This window comes from Salvelinus sp. IW2-2015, linkage group LG4q.1:29 (assembly GCF_002910315.2).
Source record: "Salvelinus sp. IW2-2015 linkage group LG4q.1:29, ASM291031v2, whole genome shotgun sequence".
Taxonomy (NCBI): Eukaryota; Metazoa; Chordata; class Actinopteri; order Salmoniformes; family Salmonidae; genus Salvelinus; species Salvelinus sp. IW2-2015.
This window is the reverse complement of record NC_036842.1, coordinates 53,342,042-53,364,488: the sequence shown is the minus strand read 5'-3', so window position 1 is coordinate 53,364,488 and position 22,447 is coordinate 53,342,042. Positions and strand designations below refer to the sequence as shown.

Here is a 22,447-nt window from a genome sequence, read left to right as displayed (position 1 = left end):
GTGATCGAATCAATGCAATATTAGCCACCTTCAGTGCAACATACCGAAACAAAATGAACTATGCAAGAGATTTTGTTGTAGACAGACTTGCCATATATGGATYTGTGCCATTTACGTTGAACTGGATTGTGTTTACAGCTGTGGTTGTGAGTAGATGCGCTTGTTTTGAGATCAAAGCAAGAGCTGCATGTAGCCACATGAGCACATTTTCCTCATATCCTTTGCTAGTTAGTGAGTTATTAGCCCAGTTATGGATACTTTGTGGTCAGCAATGGAGTGATTGCTTCCTACAAGAGCACAAAACGTGTACATTTCTAGGTAAGAGCTTTTTTTGTGTCTTAAAGAGTCAGTGTTGTATTTTGAGACAGGCTTGAATCAGGTAAGTAGCCAATAGGCAGAGGGAAGCATAATTTATCTGATTCTCTGTAATAATGGTATGGGAATATTTTGTTAAGTGGTTTCTTGCATCAAACAACACAACAAGATTTTCAGTCACCTCCTTGTCTGGTGGACAAGTGGATAAACAGGTCTCCCCACAGGTGTGATTACTACCTCTGAGGGTTTAGTGCTTGAGGTAGTCACCTCATACAAGTACTTGGAAGTATTGCTAGACGGTACACTGTCCTTCTCTCAGCACATATCAAAGCTGCAGGCTAAGGTTAAATCTAGACATGGTTTCCTCTGTCGTAATTGCTCCTCTTTCACCCCAGCTGCCAAACTAAACCTGCTGCTGCCATGTTGTGTTGCTACCATGCTGTGTTGTCATGTGTTACTGCCATGCTATGTTGCCGTCTTAGGACTCTCTTTATGTAGTGTTGTGTTGTCTCTTGTCGTGATGTGTGTTTGTCCTATATTTTTAATCCCAGCCCCCATCCCCCCGCAGGAAGCCTTTTGGTATGCCGTCATTGTAAATAAGAATTTGTTCTTAACTAACTTGCCTTAACAAATTTTTTGTTGTTGGAAAAATACGTTTTTATAGGCATTTATTTCTGTAGGCCCAACGTACAGTCGTGGCCAAAAGTTTTTAGAATGACACAAATATTAATTTTCACAAGGTCTGCTACCTCAGTGTCTTTAGATATTTTTGTCAGATGTTACTATGGAATACTGAAGTATAATTATAAGCATTTCATAAGTGTCTAAGGCTTTTATTGACATTTACATGAAGTTGATGCAAAGAGTCCATATTTGCAGTGTTGACCCTTCTTTTTCAAGACCTCTGCAATCCGCCCTGGCATGCTGTCAATGAACTTCTGGGCCACATCCTGACTGATGGCAGCCCATTCTTGCATAATCAATGCTTGGAGGTTGTCAGAATTTGTGGGTTTTTGTTTGTCCACCTGTCTCTTGAGGATTGACCACAAGTTCTCAATGGCCATGGACCCAAAATATCGATGTTTTGTTCCTCGAACCACTTAGTTATCATTTTTGCCTTATGGCAAGGTGCTCCATCATGCTGGAAAAGGCATTGTTCATCACCAAACTGTTCCTGGATGGTTGGGAGACGTTGCTCTCTGAGGATCTGTTGGTACCGTTCTTTATTCATGGCTGTGTTCTTAGGCAAAATTGTGAGTGAGCCCACACCCTTGGCTGAGAAGCAACCCCACACATGAATGGTCTCAGGATGCTTTACTGTTGGCAAGACACAGGACTGATGGTAGCGCTCACCATGTCTTCTCCGGACAAGCTTTTTTCCGGATGCCCCAAACAATCGGAAAGGGGATTCACCAAAGAAAATCACTTTACCGCAGTCCTCAGCAGTCCAATCCCTGTACCTTTTGCAGAATATCAGTCTGTCCCTGATGTTTTTCCTGGAGAGAAGTGGCTTCTTTGCTGCCCTTCTTGACACCAGGCCATCCTCCAAAAGTCTTCGCCTCACTGTGCACTCACACCTGCCTGCTGCCATTTCTGAGCAAGCTCTGTACTGGTGGTGCCCCGATCCCGTAGCTGAATCAACTTTAGGAGACGGTCCTGGCGCTTGCTGGAGTTTCTTGGGCGCCCTGAAGCCTTCTTCACAACAATTGAACCACTCTCCTTGAAGTTCTTGATGATCTGATAAATGGTTGATTTAGGTGCAATCTTACTGGCAGCAATATCCTTGCCTGTGAAGCCCTTTTTGTGCAAAGCAATGATGATGGCACGTGTTTTCTTGCAGGTAACTATGGATGACAGAGGAAGAACAATGATTCCAAGCACCACCCTCCTTTTGACGCTTCCAATCTGTTATTCAAACTCAATCAGCATGACAGAGTGATCTCCAGCCTTGTCCTCGTCAACACTCACACCTGTGTTAACGAGAGAATCACTGACATGATGTGAGCTGGTCCTTTTGTGGCAGGGCTGAAATGCAGTGGAAATGTTTTGGGGGGATTCAGTTCATTTGCATGGCGAAGAGGGACTTTGCAATTAATCTGATCACTCTTCATAACATTCTGGAGTATATGCAAATTGCCATCATACAAACTGAGGCAGCAGACTTTGTGAAAATTAATATTTGTGTCATTCTCAGAACTTTTGGCCACGACTGTACAGTTTAACTTGAAACATGTTACATTTGAATAGAATCCATCAAACCTATGAACAAAGTGGACAGGCTAACATGCTTTTCAAAAAGTTGGAGACCGACAGAAGGGTGTGTTCATAACAATTCATCTGTTCAACCTTGTTAGCTTGCAAATAGATCCCAAGTTGGCTAAACTTGAAATATAAAGATTAGCTGGCTAATCACAAGCACTGGAGTTGAGCGATTGTTGATGAGACCTGTGTTATTTTTCTATAGCCTAACGCCTGCTACAAGAAGTCAGTCATTATTTGTGAATGTGCATTATGCATGGTTCTAGTTAAATGTTTAACAAAAAAGGGAATTTTCATAGACTTCAAAGCCAGATCAGTGATTATTGCAACAAAAAAAGCTGACTAAACTATTTTGATAAAATCATTAAATTATTAGTCGGTCTTATGGTTGGGGAAGGCTTAAATTTAGCCTAGGTATCACTTCACAAGCCCTAAATTCATTAGATTTTTGCTGACTGTTTGTATTGCAGTGTATTTGACCTTTTAATTGTACAACAACGCTTATTTAGAGAAAATATTTTTTTTAAATTGAGATATATCGTGAATCGCCCATAGGTTTGATAAAAATTGAGATATGATTTTTAGGCCATATTAGCCAGACCTAACTGCACCGTACTAAACTCTACTGTAATGTACTCTACTGAGCTGTACTTTGATGTGAAACATATACTTCTATGATTGGTTCAGATTTGGTCCTGACCAAACAAATGTGGTCTTGTTTGGCAGCGGATGAAAATAATAGCCAGTGTGTAGAATAATACCCAAATATGCAAAGGAGAAATATTTGAAAATCAATGTTTTTTGTTTGGCATACATTTTAAAGTGGAATTGACCAGCAGCATCCTTTACCATTTATTAATGCCCTTGAATAACCCCTCAGTAGCACGAACAGTATCACCTTTGCAGTTAATCCGATCGTTATCACATATTGAGTTGCACTCTTGTCTGCAGCCTAATTCTGAAGTAGACMGCATACCCTTTAGTAGGCCTACTCGCCACATTCTCATTCTAACATTGGAACCCTAACAAAAGCAAACATTCCTATCACTTTCTCTGTCAAGAGATGGAGGAAGGCCTAGCACGTTACTTTCACAATGTAGTTCCTSGCACATATTTCCATCAGATGTTGAAATGTTCAAAAACAGTCCAATGTAAAAATGGGAGCCCATCCATATTAGTATAATGATGAAAAGTGAACACTCTAAGTCAGAGCTGAGAAGTCCTGCATGGCATGCATATGACCTACCAAGGGTTTKAAGGTCAACGGATTATGATTTTTCAACGCCGATACCGATTTATTGGAGGACCAAAAAAAGCTGATACCGATTTAATCGGCCAATTTTCTTTATATATATAATATATATATTTTACAGTGGGGCAAACAAGTATTTAGTCAGCCACCAATTATGCAAGTTCTCCCACTTAAAAAGATGATAGAGGCCTGTAATTTTCATCATAGGTAAACTTCAACTATGACAGACGAAATGAGGGGGAAAAATCCAGAAAATCACATTGTAGGATTTTTAATGAATTTATTTGCAAATTATGGTGGAAAATAAGTATTTGGTCACCTACAAACAAGCAAGATTTCTGGCTCTCATAGACCTGTGAGAGGCTTCTTCTTTAAGAGGCTCCTCTGTCCTCCACTCGTTACCTGTATTAATGGCACCTGTTTGAACTTGTTATCAGTATAAAAGACACCTGTCCACAACCTCAAACAGTCACACTCCAAACTCCACTATGGGCCAGACCAAAGAGCTGTCAAAGGACACCAGAACAAAAGTGTAGACCTGCATCAGGCTGGGAAGACTGAATCTGCAATAGGTAAGCAGCTTGGTTTGAAGAAATCAACTGTGGGAGCAATTATTAGGAAATGGAAGACATACAAGACCACTGATAATCTCCCTCGATCTGGGGCTCCACGCAAGATCTCACCCCGTGGGTCAAAATGATCACAAGAACGGTGAGCAAAAATCCCAGAACCACACAGGGACCTAGTGAATGACCTGCAGAGAGCTGGAACCAAAGTAACAAAGCCTACCATCAGTAACACACTACGCCCGCCAGGGACTCAAATCCTGCAGTGCCAGACGTGTCCCCCTGCTTAAGCCAGTACATGTCCAGGCCCGTCTGAAGTTTGCTAGAGAGCATTTGGATGATCCAGAAGAAGATTGGGAGAATGTCATATGGTCAGATGAAACCAAATAAACCTTTTGGTAAAAACTAACTCGTCTGTTTGGAGGACAAAGAATACTGAGTTGCATCAAAAGAACACCATACCTACTGTGAAGCACGGGGGTGGAAACATCATGCTTTGGGGCTGTTTTTCTCAAAGGACCAGGACGACTGATCCGTGTAAAGAAAGAATGAATGGGCCATGTATGTGAATTTTGAGTGGAAACCTCCTTCCATAGCAAGGGCATGGAAGATGAAACGTAGCTGGGTCTTTCAGCATGACAATGTCCCAAACACACCGCCCGGAACGATGGAGTGGCTTCGTAAGAAGCATTTCAAGGTCCTGGAGTGGCCTAGCCAGTCTCCAGATCTTAACCCCATAGAAACTCTTTGGAGGGAGTTGAAAGTCCGTGTTGCCAGCAACAGCCCCAAAAACATCCACTGCTCTAGAGGAGATCTGCATGGAGGAATGGGCCAAAATACCAGCAACAGTGTGTGAAAACCTTGTGAAGACTTACAGAAAATGTTTGACCTCTGTCATTGCCAACAAAGGGTATATAACAAAGTATTGAGAAACTTTTGTTATTGACCAAATACTTATTTTCACCATAATTTGCAAATAAATTCAATAAAATCCTACTTTTTTTTTCTCAATTTTGTCTGTCATATTGAAGTTTACCTATGAGAAAATTACAGGCCTCTCTCTTCTTTTAAGTGGAGAAACTTGCACAATTGCGGCTGACTAAATACTTTTTGCCCCACTGTATAATTTTTTAATATTATATATTTGTAATAATGACAATCAACAATACTGAATACTCAATTACAACAACGCACAACTGATAGGCCTATATTTAATATAATACATAACTAAAATCTATTTAATCTCAAATAAATAATGAAACATGTTTGGTTTAAATAATGCAAAAACACAGTGTTGGAGAAGAAAGCGGAGGTGCAATATGTGCCATGTAAAAAAATGCTAATGTTTAAGTTCCTTGCTCAGAACATGAGAACATATGAAACCTGGTGGTTCAATGTTCCCAGTTCTTCAATATTCCCAGTTAAGAAGTTTTAGGGTGTAGTTATTATAGGAATTTTCACGCGTCAACTATTTCTCTCTATGCCATTTGTATTTCATATACCTTTGACTATTGGATGTTCTAATAGGCACTTTAGTATTGCCAGCCTAATCTTGTAAGTTGATAGGCTTGAAGTCATAAACAGCGCTGAGCATCAAGCATTGCTAAGAGCTGCTCGCAAACGCAGAAAAAGTGCTGTTTTAATGAATGCTTACGAGCCTGCTGCTGCCTACCACCGCTCAGTCAGACTGATCTATCAAATATCAAATCATAGACTTAATTATAATAAACACACAGAAATACGAGCCTTTGGTCATTAATGTGGTAAAATCCGGAAACTATCATTTAGAAAACAAAGCGTTATTCTTTCAGTGAAATACGGAACCATTCCGTATTTTGTTGAACGGTTGGCAACCCTAAGTCTAAATATTTCTGTTACATTGCACAACCTTCAATGTTATGTCAAAATGATGTATTATTCTGGTAAATTAATTACGGTCTTTGTTAGGAAGAAACACAGTTCGCAACGAGCCAGGTGGCCCAAACTATTGCATATACCCTGACTCTGCTTGCACAGACGCAAGAGAAGTGACACAATTTCCCTAGTTAATATTGCCTGCTAACATGCATTTATTTTAACCAAATATGCAGGTTTAAAAATATATACTTCTGTGTATTGATTTTAAGAAAGGCATTGATGTTTATGGTTAGGTACATTTGTGCAACGAATGTGTTTTTTTKTTGTTGGCGAATGCACTTTTGTTAARTCATCACCCGTTTGGCGAAGTTGAAGTAGGATGTGATTCGATGATAAATTAACAGGCACCGCATTGATTATATGCAACGCAGGACAGGCTAGTTAACCTAGTAATATCATCAATCACGTGTAGTTAACTAGTGATTATGTGAAGATTGATTGTTTTTTTTTATAAGATAAGTTTAAGGCTAGCTAGCAACTTACCTTGGCTCATTGCAGCCACAAGGTCCTTTTGACGCTGCACTTGCATAACAGGTGGTCAGCCTGCCACGCAGTTTCCTCATGGATTGCAATGTATTCGGCCATAATCTGCGTCCAAAAARGCAAATTACTGATTGCTATGAAAACTTGAAATCGTCCCTAATTAATCGGTCGACCACTTTCTGTGGTTGTTGGTAGCCAAACAAGTACAGTTGTACACATAGGAATGATCTGGCTAGTGTTTTTAAATGGCATGGGAAAACTGTGACTTTCCAGAGCAGCTCCATACAATTTGGCTGGTACACTGTACAGTGCTTTCGGAAAGTATTCAGATCCCTTTACTTTTCACCAAATTTTGCTACGTTACAGCCTTATTCTAAAATTTATTAAATTGTTTTTTCCTTCATCAACCTACACACAATACCCCATAAAGGCAAATTCTTAAAAAAAACTGTTTTTTTATCATTATTTAGCTATTTTTGTTATTTTWAAAAATCACATTTACATAAGTATTTAGACCCATTTCTCAGTACATTGTTGAAGCACCTTTGGCAGTGATTACAGCCTCGAGGCTTCTTGGCTATGACACTACAAGCTTGGCACACCTGTATTTGGGGAGTTTCTCCCATTCTTCTCTGCAGATCCACTCAAGCTCGGTCAGGTTGGATGGGGAGTGTCGCTACACAGCTTTTTTCAGGTCTCTGGCTGGGCCACTCAAGGACATTCAGAGACTTGTACCAAAGCCACTTCTGCGTTGTCATCCAACCTGACAGAGGTTTTTGCTTGTAAGCAGTAATCCGGAGGATAGAATTATGGTCAGATTTGCCAAATGGTGGTTTCCTCTGGTTGCACATGTGACATGCTGGTAAAAAAAATGGTGATATGCAGGCAAACAAATTAAAGTCCTTGGCCACTAGGAGCGCCACTTCTGGGAGAGCATTTTCTTGTTTACTTATGACCTTAGAGTTGGTTGAGAGTGGTCTTAGTGCCAGCTTTGTTTTGTGGTGGTAAATAGATGGCTACGAATAATATAGATGAGAACTCTCTTGGTAGATAGTGTGGTCTACAGCTTATCATAAGGTACTCTACCTCGGGCGAGCAATACCTCGAGACTTCTTTAATATTAGACATTGTGCCCCAGCTATTATTGACAAAAGGACACACACCCCCACCCCTTGTCTTACCTGACGTAACTTCTCTGTTCTGCCGGTGCATGGAAAATCCCGCCAGCTCTATATTATCCGGGTCGTCGTTCAGCCACGACTCGGTGAAACATAAGATATTACAGTTCTTAATGCCAGGATAATCGTAGGTCATCAATTTTATTTTCCGATGATTGCATGTTAGCAAGTAGAATGGATGGCAGTGGGAGTTTACTCGCTCGCCTAAGGATTCTCAGAAAGCAGCTTCCTCTTTTCTTCCATCTTTTCTTCACGCAAATGATGGGGATTTGCACCTGTTCCCGGGAGGGCAGTATATCCTTCTCGTCGGACTCGTTAAAGGAAAAGGTTTCTTTCAGGTGAGTAATCGCTGTTTTGATGTCCAGAAGTTATTTTCGGTCATAAGAGACGGTAGCAGCAACATTATTTACAAAATAAGTTGAAAAAATAAGATACAAACAATGCAAAAAAACTAACAAAATAGCACAATTGGTTAGGTGCATGTAAAACATCAGTCAGCCTCTTCGGTGCCATCTTATCTGTTAAAGAAATAGCTGTAAGTTATCATAGTTACACACTTTATCCTGTAATACTTATGTAATGGCTTCTTATGTGGACGATATACAGTGCCTTCAAAGTATTCATACCCCTTGACTTATTCCACATTTAGCTGTTAAAGCCTGAATTCAACATTTATTGCATATTTATTTTGTCTCACCCATCTACTCTGAATAGCCCATAATGACATGGTGAAAACATGTTTTTAGAAATTGTTACAAATGTATTGACAATGTAAACAGAAATATCTCATTTCCATAAGTACTCACACCCTTGAGTCAGTACATGTTAAAATCACCTTTGGCATCRATTACAGCTGTGACTCTTTTTGGGTAAGTATCTTATTAAGAGCTTTGCACATCTAGATTGTATAATATTTGCATATTATTGTTTATAAAAATGTTTAAGCTCTGTCAAGTTAGTTGTTGATCATTGCTAGACAGCCATTTTAAGTCTTGCCACATATTTTTCAAGTCAAGTCAAAACTAGGCCACTCATTAACTTTCAATGTCGTCTTGGTAAGTAACTCCAGTGTATATTTGGCCTAGTGTTTTATGTTATTGTCTTGCTGAAAGGTGAATTTGTCTTCCAGTGTCTGTTGGAAAGCAGACTTAACCAGGTTTTCCACTAGGATACTGGCTGTGCTTAGCTTTATTTTGTTTATTTTTATCCAAGAAAACTCCCTAATTCTTGCCAATGACAAGCATAGCCATAACATGATGCAACCACCACCATGCTTGAAAATATGAAGAGTTGTACTCAGTGGTGTGTTGTTGGATTTGCCCCAAACATAACACTTTGTATTTAGGACATAGTTAATGTCTTTGCCACATTTTTTTGCAGTTTTACTTTAGTGCCATATTGCAAACAGGATGTGTGTTTTGGAATATTTTTATTCTGTGTAGGCTTCCTTCTTTTCACTCTGTCATTTAGGTTAGTGTTGTGGAGTAACTACAATGTTGTTGATCCATCCTCAGTGTTCTCCTATCACAGCCATTAAACTCTGTAACTGTTTAAACGTCACCATTGGCTTCATGGGGAAATCCCTGAGCGGTTTCCTTCCTCTCTGGCAACTGAGTTAGGAAGCCTGCCTGTATCTTTGTAGTGACTGGGAGTATTGATACACCATCCAAAGTGTAATGAATAACTTCACCATGCTCAAAGGGATATTCAATGTCTGCTTTTTTTAACGATCTACCAATGGGTTCCCTCCTTTGTGCGGCATTGCAAAACCTTCCTTGTCTTTGTCGTTGAATCTGCTCGACTGAGGGACCTTACAATTATCTGTATGTGTGGGGTACAGAGATTAGGTAATCATTAAAATGTTAAACACTTATTGCACACAGAGTGAGTGCCTGCAACTTATTATGTGACTTATTAAGCACATTTCTACTCCTGAACTTATTTATTGGGCTTGCCATAAATACTTATTGACTCAAGACATTTCAGTTTTTCATTTKTAGTTCATTTGTAAAAATKTATAAACATAATTCCACTTTGACATTATGGAGTATTGTGTGTCACTGGCCTAGGCACAATCTCAATGGAATCCATTTTAAATTCAGCTTGTAACACAACAATGTGGAAAAAGTCAATGGATGTGTAAATGCTTTCTGAAGGCACCAGATCTGTGTAGAGATCGACTAGTAGCCTCCCTGTATCGTGTTAGTTCTTTGGATGCCTTCTATCTGCCATCTTACGTCTTGAGGCTGTCAAAGGTCTCTCCTTTTATTTCAGAATGGATGGGCTTTGGAGTCGAGCCTATTCATTTCAGGAGCTGTAAAAAGAGCATTCAATTCAGAGATATCTGGATGTTTCAAGGACATAACGCCTGAAAATGAGCAATCACAAGGAGCATTATTGAAATGATCATCTTTCCAGATGAAGGGGAATGAAGTCTTTGATAAAAAATAACTTTTTTTCACAAAAGGCCTAAAGGGTAAATGCATTCCTACGCATTTCTCATAAGAAAATTTTTTTCCCATTCTCTAGCTGAAAGGGATCGAATGACATAAGACCTTATCTTGGAGTAGAGATTGCTTAATCAAATGCTGGCTCCTTCCCTCGAACACACTACTGACTTCAGTAACAAAATCAGCTGCATCTTGGCCTCCAATGAATTCATTGTGGTGCCATTGTTGTGGTTTACTGAGGGGAAAACGCTTGCTTAACTTTGAACTCCCCTGGCTAAATTGTAAAGCAAGCTAATGCAGGATGTTCTTAAAGTTTTATTTAGCATTTAAAAAATCCATATTCCAGGGTGGAAAATTTAAATATCAAGCGTTTGCTCATCTTAGTGCAACCAACCACAATAACTCCACTGTTCCCCTTCCAGGTTTCTGTTTTCCTAAGTTTCTGCGCAGAGACAAAGGAGAGTCRGGTAGGAGCACTTACCACAATGTGGTCAAAGAATTGGGTGACGTGTTCGCTAGAGTGAGTAGTTTGAAGTACTTTTGCCAKCTGTATTTGATGGGGTTCCTCTAGATCAGATCAGATTTAGAAGACAGAAAAGTTGGCGAGATTAAATTAAAACCATTTGCTATGATTAGAGGTCTCCTGAATCAGGCTGGATTTTGAAGTTCAGCTTGACGAGTATGACTTCAAAGTCATTGCAAAAAGGTCCCTTACATCCTATTTAGCCTATGTAGGCCTACATCAAATACAGTTAGCTGCTTGTGTAGGGGTGACTAGTGGTCCTAGCTGTAGTGGAGTGTGCTGTTATTTCTTGCCCTCAGCCAACAGTGGTGTTCCCACAGGGAATCACACACTCACATCATAAATGGCTCAGTACGTTCGCAACCTTGATAAGTATGTACAAAACGTGTGGTCAAGGAAGTCCTAGGGAGATGTGTTGGTACAATATCTAAAGAAAAGTGGCGTGATGAACCACGTTCTCTGCAACACGTTTGTTTGAAAARGGGGGAACCTTGTGAACATAAAATGTTCTCTGACCTAATTGGTTTGACCTGACCTGTTTTGTAAAAGGGATGGCACCCCTTCAACTTGGAGACATTGGATCTGGGGGGTGTAAAATCTACSTGTTTTAATGCTCATGACTTAAAAATGATCAGGTGCTTTCCATCGCGTGTGTTTAACACCTACAATTTGCTGAGTCATCACAGTTGATGTATGGTTTTCATTTGGGCTCTCCGTACCTCCACCGGGGTAGGAGAGCCATCTGTTGTTAACAACCTGTAGCAAACAGAACAATGACACTCCTGTGTCCTGTTGCCACTTTGCTTCATCATTAAATGTGAATAGGCTGTGCATTGCAACGTGACCAATGTGATACTAAGTGTCTCTCCGGCGTTACGTTACTGGCACCCTCACGGCCCGTGAACCACAGCAGTTACATTTTTAGAGGGAATTATCCTTTGTTCTTATAMATCTCTGTCGCTCTCGTGCTAATATAAACTGATATTTACCATGTCATTCCACTTTTGTATTGCTCTCGCCTCCTGCTATTGTGTAGCATTTTCATCTCATTGTGCAACAGTGTGAGATTTCACTGAGGCTTTTGCACCCTCAGTGGGTAGGTTATGTAATTGAATGGGGCATCATCCCAGTGATTCATAYGTACACTGCTGTGTGTCTAGGCCCAGACAGAAATGGTTCCCGTTGTTTCATTTTCATTAACACTGTTTTGGAAAACAGCTGARGCATGGGGCTGGAGWTATGGATGCAAAGACCGACCATCCATGAGATCAAAAGTATAKTTTAAACCATGTTTTGAAGCTATACAGTTTGTTTACAATTATATTGCTTACAAAAAGTTGTAAAAAAGTTGAACTAAAGCTCATTAGTCATTTATACATTATATTCTTCAAGAAGTCCAAAAGTTGATTTACCAATCCCAGATTTCCCCATTGAATTGCTTTCTGGTGACTGWTTCCGAGCATGTTGTTATCGCTGGCCATCCCTCTGTGCTGTGTTTCTCAGTTAGGTCCTGGGAGACATTGTCAGGAYTAGCACCATCAACCGAGTCTCTCTGAGGTAATCATTAACCAGATCAGTGTTATGCTCGTGACTTGAGTTTGTGCCAAGAAAAACCATTACACATCAAAAGTGACTGGAGTCATGCCCTTTCTCTTCAGTCTGTGTCTTAGCACCCTGGCCTGAATCCTAACTTGACACCTGTGCACGTGTCTCTTCCATGAATGTTGTATGACATTGGCTTCAGGATTTTTGAAGTCTCTCCATACTCATCGGTGTATTTAATTCTTCCTCACACTACAAAYTCTCCAAAACCCCCTCTCCCTCCATGCCTCTTGTCACATAATCCGCGTCCTCGGGGTTGTGTGTAAAGGTACACGGATAGTGCCTTGCAGCCTGTTGAGCCAAGTCACTGCACCATCCCTCTCCTCTGTAGTGGCCTCTATTTACACTCCTCAGCCAATGGGTTTTTTGTCACTTCTGGCAACGGTAGACTTTCATCGAAGACTAAATGACAATGTCAYAGTAGTGACATGTCATAAACAGGTCGTGATAGCTGAAAAGTGACTTCATTCAGCACACAAACTGCATTCGATTTCAGCTAGTTGGGTTGTGGTATGCAGGCATAAATGAACTGTATTTGTAGTATAATGCAACTCTTATGGCCTCTGTTGTGCCACAACAGGCCATTTTATGGAGTGCATTAATGAATGATGAACATAGAAGTCACTCAGAGGTCATTAATGTTTCTGATTTCCTATAGAGCTGTTATAGAACTGAGCTRGGCAGTGGGCACAAAGTCAAATGAATGCAGACTCGGATCATGATAATGATGAYGACTGCAGGAAAGGGCCATAGGCTGGTAATAAGAGGCACCATTAATGTCGGCATTGTGCTAACTATGGTATTGTTTAGACTATAGTGAAAGATCTCATCTGCCTTCAAATAATCYCACCTGCTGTGTTATTATCCATCAATAGCGTTGTCTATGATGGTCGTCAGACATACAAGACTAATGGCTCTTCCACTCCYTGCCTTCTCAGCCCAACACTAGCTCCACCCTAATGCTGAAATCAAACTGTTAATTAGTCCATTAAAGCTCCCATTTCAACCCATTCAACTTTATTAGAATAAAGCTATCCAAGCTGTAATTGATGCAGCCTGACCAGTTTGTTTGGCTGGGATGGTAAAAAWAAAAAWAAAGTTTTGAAAATAGATTATCCTAGCACACAGTTATCTGTCTGCGTGTGCTTTTCCCTTTCTCTAAGAATTTAATTTATAAAGGGTATATCACTGGTTCCTACCACGTTGTGACGGATTGATTTGGTGTGTGTTTAACAGGTACCAGTCACGGCGTGTCAGTGTCTGAGATCCTAGCAGTCAGGGAGCTCGATGTGGACAGCGGGACGAAAGATGACGGCAGGTGGCAGAAAATGCCTCAGAAATCGGCTGAGGCCTATCCATACGCATTCACAGGTAAGAATGTTGACGATCTTGAGCAATCTACAGACATTGGACTCAATATGGTAGATGATACTGCAAAGTAAATCTATGTTCTGTTAAGCCTCTCTCCCGTCACTGCCTTTGTGTCCCCTTGCCACAGTGTCCTATGTGGAGAGAGCGTGGCAGCACCGCTGGCGGTGTAGTGACGTCACCTTCCACTGTCTAGAGGGGGCGCTGTGTCAGCAGTGGGTCCAGACCATCAGAGAGCAGCTCACAGCACTGAGTATGGCTGAGTATTACTGACTCTCTATTCAGTGTACACTGTTACAGTCACTGAATATGATTTGTGAAGTCTAGTTGCGAGGCTAACTCAGAAATGAGTATGGGCCTCAGTCGGTACTGTTATGCCCTTCTCTCCGGAAAAACCAGTAACATCTTTCACTTGACTTTTTTCAGCCAGCAGACCCAAGCATTTGCTGGTGTACATCAACCCCTATGGGGGCAAGCAGCAAGGCGAGCGTATTTACGAGCAGAAAGTCGCCCCTCTCTTCACCCTTGCCTCCATCTCCACGCACGTGATTGGTGAGTTCCTGTCAACAACATTAAACAYGCTTTAATAAAAGATGAGTCTTTATGGGCCCAAGTCACATTTCTCACTGTAGGCAAATGGGCACAAGCTCTCTCAGGCCGCACAGGATTGTGACATAATTTACCGCCCCCATCCATCACCCAAGTTCCTTAATGGATAGCATGATGGTCGATGAATACTGGATTACTTTACATTCGTTTTACTTCTCAGACTGGAGAACCACTGTGGACATCGTCATTTCATAGTCACAAATTATGACCAATTGTATTTTCAACAACATAGAAGCTTGGGTTGATATCAAGATATTAATAGTTGAGCATTTTTTTAAATATAAATCYAAAATGGKTACGAAATCATGAAAACAAACTATTCCTTTAGCTACACATTGTTATAATGGTTAGAGAAGGTAAATGGCTGCTTTGGGGCTAGAATTCTTTATGGAAAATGCTTATTCAATATATTGCTCCAAGCTAGTGAAGGATTACTCCCAAAGTACAAATTATGAAACCGTCAAGCGATATCGTCTAGTCGATTGTAAACCTGTTCAATGTATTGATTTAAAATCATAACTTTTCAAGTGTATCCCATCTACAGGAAGCACTTGAAAGAAAAATGTAAAGCATGCTGAGATGTCTAACGCCTTCCTTGTCGTTGGTTGTCATAGTTACAGAGCATGCCAATCATGCCAGGGACCACCTGAGGACAGAGGCTGAGTTGAAGCAATATGATGGGTGAGTCATGGATGGAGACATTTCCCAGCAAACCAAAATTGGTTCTGTGAATGTTCCCAGAACATTCATTAGGTTTCCCCCAAAGGTTCTAATAACACAAAAACTGTCCAGTTGTGATGCTGATTATAYAATGTTTGTATAAAAATATTTGGCTGATGTTGCAAGAACTTTCCCAGGAAACCTTTTGTTATTACGTTACCTGGAAACCTAATAAGAACATTAAGGGAACGTTCTGTGGTGGTTTTACATATGTTGTGCAAATATTAAATTTTTTAACATTTTCTGAAATAAACGAAAACATTAGTTTAATGTTTTTGGGATGTTGTCATCCTAATGTTAAATAAAACCCTAACTAGATGTTCCCGGTTTGCGGGGTTCTCAATGTCCTTGTCGCTATAGTAATCAAAAGTCTGTTTGGGAAGCCCCTCTTTGTATTCTGGTTTTCAGCCCAAACGTCAGTCATATTCAGAGTTGAACTAAAAACCACCCCAGGCCCAGTATATTCTTCCTCTCAAACAGCAAACAAAAACATTAGTGCTGTTGTTTTGACCTCTGTGTGCGACCTGACCTTTGACCTCTATGCAGAGTGGTGTGTGTGGGCGGGGACGGCATGTTCAGTGAAATGGTTCACGGCCTGGTCTCCCGGATCCAGAGGGACAACGGCGTGGACCAGAACAGCCCGGAGGAGAAGCTGGTACCCTGTACTCTGCGCATCGGCATTATACCCGCAGGTTAGAGCATACACACTCACCACTATTTTGACACAGCAATGGGCCGCCCCGCTCATTAGGCAGCAATAGACGGCTGCCTATGGTGGCAGATAGACAAGGGCAGCATTTTCTGAGCCAAACTGACGCACCTACAACAACACATAAAACCTCACATAATTTTGCCCAAAAATGACCATTTCTCTCAACCAGTGGCATGTTGGCTTTTTAGGTGAGTGCTGATGCCGCCCTATGATAAGTAGTGCCCACTTTGTCAAAGGCAAGGACGCAAAATATTTATCTTGTCCTTTCGCAGCTAGCCTCTCCTGGGTGCTGTTGGAGAGATGGATCACTGCGGCACTCCACCAAAATTCTGTCAAAAAAAGGATCTAACATAAATTATGTAGCGGATAATGTACGTGGCTTTTTCTGTAGCCTGCAGGCTGGAGATAAAACGGGCTTACCACATGGATGGACATTCCATTGTGGGCTGACACGGTAAACAACGCCCCAATAAGCACTAGCCTTATATTTATTTTGATGTTTTACAAACTGTAAGCCTACCACATACATTTTATTTCAAGCGACACTAGGCCAGGGATAGGCAACAAATCCTCTGGGGTCTGATTGTGTCATACTTTTGCCCCGGGTAACACAACTGACACCAATAATCAACTAATCATAATCTTCAGTTTAGAATGCAATTAGTTTCATCAGCTGCGTTGACTAGGGATGGGCAAAAAGTGACACCACTCCGGCCCCCGAGGACTGTAGTTGCCCATCCCTGTTGTAGGCTATACCTCAGTAAGCACAGAACGACGCTGACACCTTTTGTTGTTGTTCAGTCCCGACCGGCCTTGATTTCCACGTCCATAGACGTTGATTTTTGGTTCAGATTTTGGCCTAAACATAGACGTCTATAAATTACATTTTTAACTTTCATTCAGAACTGAAAATTATCCTGATTTCATTGTCTGTAAAATATGTATTTTCAATGCCCGGAAAATACCTATTTTCACCTTTTCATTCAGAATCGAAATTGAACTTACCTTCCACGTCTGGAAGAATACGTATTTTAGACATATTTTTAACRTCATTTTGCTTACTATGAYTATTCTTTCAGGGGSAGCAATTATATTTGTCTCATCTAGGGCAGCAGAACGGCCAGGACCGGCCCTGGCAATGATCACGTCATAAGCTATCAATAGCTGATGTTGACAAGATGTCCCATCTTATCGTGTCACGGTTTATGAACTGACTGTGTCTGTTTACAAACTAATACGTCAACGACGAGTTCCAWTTCATGTACACTACAGTATCTTATCTTTGTGCTGATTTCCACGTTCCACTTTTCTGTCTTGCATGCTCACACACGGCAGAGTATTGTTTCTGTGTAGTCAGAAACATAAGGTACTGTTGTTTGTGTGTGTTATCCAGGTTCAACGGACTGCATCTGCTATGCAACTGTAGGCATCAACGACCCTGTGACCTCGGCCTTACACATCATAGTGGGTGAGTGCAGTTATCCGTATTGAAATATTGGCAGCACTTCCCATTTAAAATGCCTTTAAAAKTGACTCTAAAGGAAGTGTAACTAAAATGCTTACACTGCACCGATAAGTAGCATAAGCCACCTTTTATCACCRTTCCAGGTAATTCCCCAGGACTCTMTTGTGCACAGAAATGTTTGTCACATTTGTTACTTCTATGCTAACCCTACCACACACTCAGCTGACCAACAAGTGACAGCAGGTGACCTACTTATTCTCATTTGAGATGAGAGGGAACTGCTGGAGGTGTGTGTGGGCGTATGAGCGGGTGTAGGCATGTATGTGAGTTTGAGTGCATGTGGGTGCGTTGTTCTGGTGTATCAGAGGCTGTTGGGAGGAGCTATAGGAGGACAGGCTCATTTACAATATGGAAACCACATGTTTGCCTTTGTTCCATTTATTCCATTCCAGCCATTACAATAAAGCTGGTCCTCCTATAACTCCTTCCACCAGTGTGTATGTAAAAGTACACAAATCCGTCACACCTGTGTAGGACACTGTACTACACACATCTGTGGAGGRTTACTCATACTAGACTTGGGTGGGGGGTGGTCTCTTCACAGGAGATGCCCAGCCAATGGACGTGTGCTCGGTCCATCACAACAACACATTCCTGMGGTACTCTGTGTCCCTGCTTGGGTACGGTTTCTATGGCGACGTGCTGGCAGACAGCGAAAGGAAACGATGGATGGGACCAGCCAGATACGACTTTTCAGGTAGGTCAGAAGAGTAGCTTTAACACTTAGGAAACGTTTAATACTGCTGGAAAATTGTAATACTGTTGCGGTAGACTGTTGCCATTGGTTGCTAATGATATTGTATGCTAATGTTTGTGCAGGTTTTAAGACGTTTCTCACACATCACTACTATGAAGGGACTGTGTCTTTTCTACCAGCAACTGACATATTGGGAACTCCACGAGACAAGACCAGGTGTAGAGCTGGGTAAGTACTACTGTACAAATGCAACCTGTCCAATAATATCCACAACCAATTGTGTAGTTTAGTATTATACCCACATGTTTGTCTATGTAAATATCATCTAGATTTGGCTAGCCAACTTCATTCTCCCCTGTCCTCACTCCATCACTGAGTTCCAGGTGCTTCATATGCCAACACAACGGACAGCTGTATTCCGAGGATGCCCCAGAGATTTGCGAGACTGATCCAGATGTTTCAGACAGTGGTAAGTATTTCTGCCTGAACACCCATATGACCTCAAGCCCACACACCATGGGTCTCTACAAAAACCTACACTATGCATGTACTTCAAAAGCACCAACCTCTATTTCTGCTCTATCCCAGAATACAAAGGGGGGTGGCGGGTGATCAGAGGGAAGTTCCTGGCCATCAACGCRGCCAGTATGAGCTGTGCCTGTCCCCGWAGCCCCAAGGGCCTGTCCCCCGCCGCCCACCTCGCTGACGGCACCACCGACCTCATCCTCGTACGCAAGTGCTCCCGATTCAACTTCCTGCGCCACCTGCTACGCCACACCAGCAAATACGACCAGGTAACCACACTGGGTGGGGCTACTGCAATGATGTCATGTTTTTTATGGCTACTCCAACCCGGGTCCATAGGAGTGTTTGCATGAGATGTGTTAACTCTTCAATTCCCTGTTTCAGGGAGTTGATTTTCTCACTTCTGGCTCTTTTCCCTTCAGTTTGACATGACCTTTGTAGAAGTGCACCGTGTGCGGCGCTTCCGCTTCACGCCGCGCTACTGCCAGAGTGACTCCGAGTTGGACCTGAGGGAGAATGGCAAGAGGCTCTTCAGCCAGATCTGCCGAGACCACCCGGCCTGCAGCTGTAGCCCTGCCTACAGCAGCTGGAACTGTGACGGCGAGATCCTCCCCCACGCTGCCATTGAAGTCGGGTACGCACCTGTCTCTTATACACATCTAGATGTGTATAAGAGACAGCCTATAACCTGTTGTGGAAATATACAGTGCATTCGGAAACTATTCAGACCCCTTCACTTTTTCCACATTTTGTTACATTACAGCCATATTCTAAAATGGATTAAAAAAAGAAATTCAACTCATAAATCGACACACAATACCCCATCATGACAAAGCAAAAACWGGTTTTTAGAAATGTTTGCAAATTCATGACAAATAAAAAAAACTGAAATACCTTATTGACATAAGCACTCAGACCCTTTGCTATGAGACTCATAGCAAAGACTCATAACCCTTTCTTAAATGGAAGAAGTTTGGAACCACCAAGACTCGGCCAAATCACCAAGACCCGCCCAGCCAAACTGAGCAATYGGGGGAGAAGGGCCTTGGTCAGGGAGGTGACCAATAACCTGATGGTCACTCTGACAGAGCTCCAGAGGTCCTCTGTGGAGATGGGAGAACCTTCCAGAAGGACAACAATCTCTGCAGCACTCCACCATTCATGCCTTTTATGGTAGAGTGGACAGACTGAAGCCACTCCTCAGTAAAAGGCACATGACAGCATGCTTGGAGTTTGCCAAAAGTCACCAGACCATGAGAAACAAGATTCTCTGGTCTGATGAAACCAAGATTGAACTCTGTGGCCTGAATGCYAAGCGTCAAGTCTGTAAGTAACCTGCCACCCTCCCTACGGTGAAGCATGGTGGTGGCAGAATCATGGTGTGGGGATTTTTTTTAGCGGCAGGGACTGGRAGACTAGCCAGGATYGAGGGAGAGATCCTTGATGAAAACCTGCTCCAGTGCGCTCAGGACCTCAGACTGGGGTGAAGGTGCACCTTCCATTTGGACAAYGACCCTAAGCACACAGCCAAGATAATGCAGGAGTTGCTTCAGGACAACCGTCTGCATGTCCCTGAGTGGCCCAGYCAGAGCCCGGACTTGAACCCGATCGAACATCTCTGGAGAGACCTGAAAATAGCCGTTTTTGCTTTGTCATTATGGGGTATTGTATGTAAATTAATGAGGGGGGGGAACTATTTAATACATTTTAGAATAAGGCTGTAGCGTAACAAAATGTGGGAAAAGTGAACGGGTCTGAATACTTTCCGAATCCACTGTAACCCACTTCTGAAAGTGCAGTGCAGAAAATCAACATTTGACTTGATTTCCTACCTTTGTTTGCTTAAAACAATCTCTTCTTTGTCTTTTGCTCTTCCAGAGTGCACTGCCAGTTGATCAAGCTGTTTGCGCGAGGGATCGAAGAGCAGCCTGTGTTTGAGGACCTTCCCAACCCATGTGCAGTATAGATCCCCCCCCTCTGCTGCCCTACCCTATCAAAGTCACTGGAACAGTCCTACTGCATTTCAAAGGCTACTGCTGTCATATCCTTACCCSTGTACACTACCTTTTTCTGATGTACTTTGAGGTCTTTCAGACATCTGTTTTCTGGGGCCATTTTTGTTTGTCTGCCACATTTTAGAGGTCACAAGTTCACAGGTCAAAGAGTACTGGTGATGGTACACCTACAGAGAGGTTCACTATCCACATCCTGAAGAAGAAATTATGAAAATACTAAGCGGTATTGAATGAAACTCTTTTCCGCTCTCTTTTTTCAATAGAGCGATGTTAACCTAGCAATTAACATGCTGTTCAACATTTATAGAACTCCTCTTTGCATGTTTTACAATGTATGCTGCTCCAAATTATGAATAACTGTTACAACGTTTTGTTTATTTATTCATTTCGAGAAAACATTTAATTAGAGGATGTTTGAATTTTGCTAGCTGCTTGCACTTTTGTTTCAAATAGGCCGTATGCATTTTGACCTTATAAGCAATGCCTTGTTAGAGGTTATTTCACAGCACCTAAAAAGCATGAWTTTGAATACATATGTGTTGATGATCGGATATTGGGTGAACCAGAGAACTCTCTAGGGCAGTGTTTCCCAACTCCAGTCCTCAAATACCCCCAGCAGTACATTCTTTTTATTGTGGCCCCGAACAAGCAMAACTGATTCTACTTGTCAACTAATCATCAAGCCCTTGACAATTGAACCAGGGGCCTCATTTATCAACCTTGCATACATGTCTTACTTAGTTCTGAGGTACGTGGAGATTCTAGGATTTGCGCACGCAACATATACGCATGTTGTCATTGTTAAATCAGAGCCATACGATATTTGTGGGTTTGTAAACGAGCACTAAAACCTGACTTGKAAAACGCCCTCCATTCACATTTTATGGTAACAAAAATTCCCAAATTTGCTGTATGATTTGGAGATGCTGGAGCTGGGCCAGGAAAGTTCCTAAAATAAATCGCAATAGCACATTTGATCACATTTCTGTACATGTGTGTGCAGAATGTTTAAAAATATATATTTTGCAGTGTCATATGCCTCCTATAGCGAGTGCCAAACACTGTCCACGCGTACAGCAAGATTGATTGTCCATTCGAAACATTTTAAAAGTAAATGCTACAGCCCACACTTCTATGCAAGAATCTAATTGTTGTTCAATATTTAGTTAATCAATAGAAGATAGAAACACAATCTCCTGCCTTGGTATAGACTCTGAGATGAATAGGCTATTATGTCTCGCCCCTGTCGCAAAGCAATACTGTGGCCTAGCCATACTGTCATATAGGCTATCAGTCTATGGTTGGCTATTGAATGAGTGATGGATAAATGGTAGCCTAATAATTGTTGCGAAGCGGGAATAAACCAGTCGTCAGAAAAGGAGAGATGTCCTGCAATATGATTTAGGTCTATATAATAAAAGTTAAATAAATATATTAGGCAACATGCTGCTATGCGATCTTCATACCAACGGCAAATGCATCTGTGTTATCGTTAGACCAACGTTTTAATGTTTTTGTTCGCCTAACATTCTTAGAATTCCTGTGCATCAAACACCCCAATTTCCGCCAAAATAACAATATTTGCTTGCAATACCACTAGAAGTTGCATGGTTTGAGATTTGCGTGGAGCTATGCATGCTTTCAAGTTCAAAATTGGTAAATACCAATCTTTACGGGAAAACTGGCGGATGCAATGTTTAGTCTTTTTTGTACGCATTTTGATAAATGAGG

The 22,447-nt window shown here is 41.6% G+C and overlaps 1 protein-coding gene across 3 annotated transcripts in view; it reads left to right on the top strand.

Moving 5' to 3' along the window:
• Positions 1 to 21,084, top strand: part of LOC111962164 (ceramide kinase) — a 28,044-nt gene extending 6,960 nt beyond the window's left edge. For all 3 annotated transcript variants that reach the window (XM_023985031.3, XM_023985033.2, XM_023985032.2), the window contains exons 2-13: positions 13,782 to 13,916; positions 14,044 to 14,166; positions 14,340 to 14,465; positions 15,137 to 15,203; positions 15,789 to 15,934; positions 17,348 to 17,422; positions 18,024 to 18,176; positions 18,299 to 18,404; positions 18,560 to 18,645; positions 18,765 to 18,970; positions 19,124 to 19,335; positions 20,580 to 21,084. In XM_023985031.3, coding sequence (XP_023840799.1) covers positions 13,782 to 13,916; positions 14,044 to 14,166; positions 14,340 to 14,465; positions 15,137 to 15,203; positions 15,789 to 15,934; positions 17,348 to 17,422; positions 18,024 to 18,176; positions 18,299 to 18,404; positions 18,560 to 18,645; positions 18,765 to 18,970; positions 19,124 to 19,335; positions 20,580 to 20,667 — 1,523 coding nt within the window. In that variant the 3' untranslated portion in view covers positions 20,668 to 21,084. The remainder of the gene's footprint in view (positions 1 to 13,781; positions 13,917 to 14,043; positions 14,167 to 14,339; positions 14,466 to 15,136; positions 15,204 to 15,788; positions 15,935 to 17,347; positions 17,423 to 18,023; positions 18,177 to 18,298; positions 18,405 to 18,559; positions 18,646 to 18,764; positions 18,971 to 19,123; positions 19,336 to 20,579) is intronic.
• Positions 21,085 to 22,447: the final 1,363 nt, after the last annotated feature.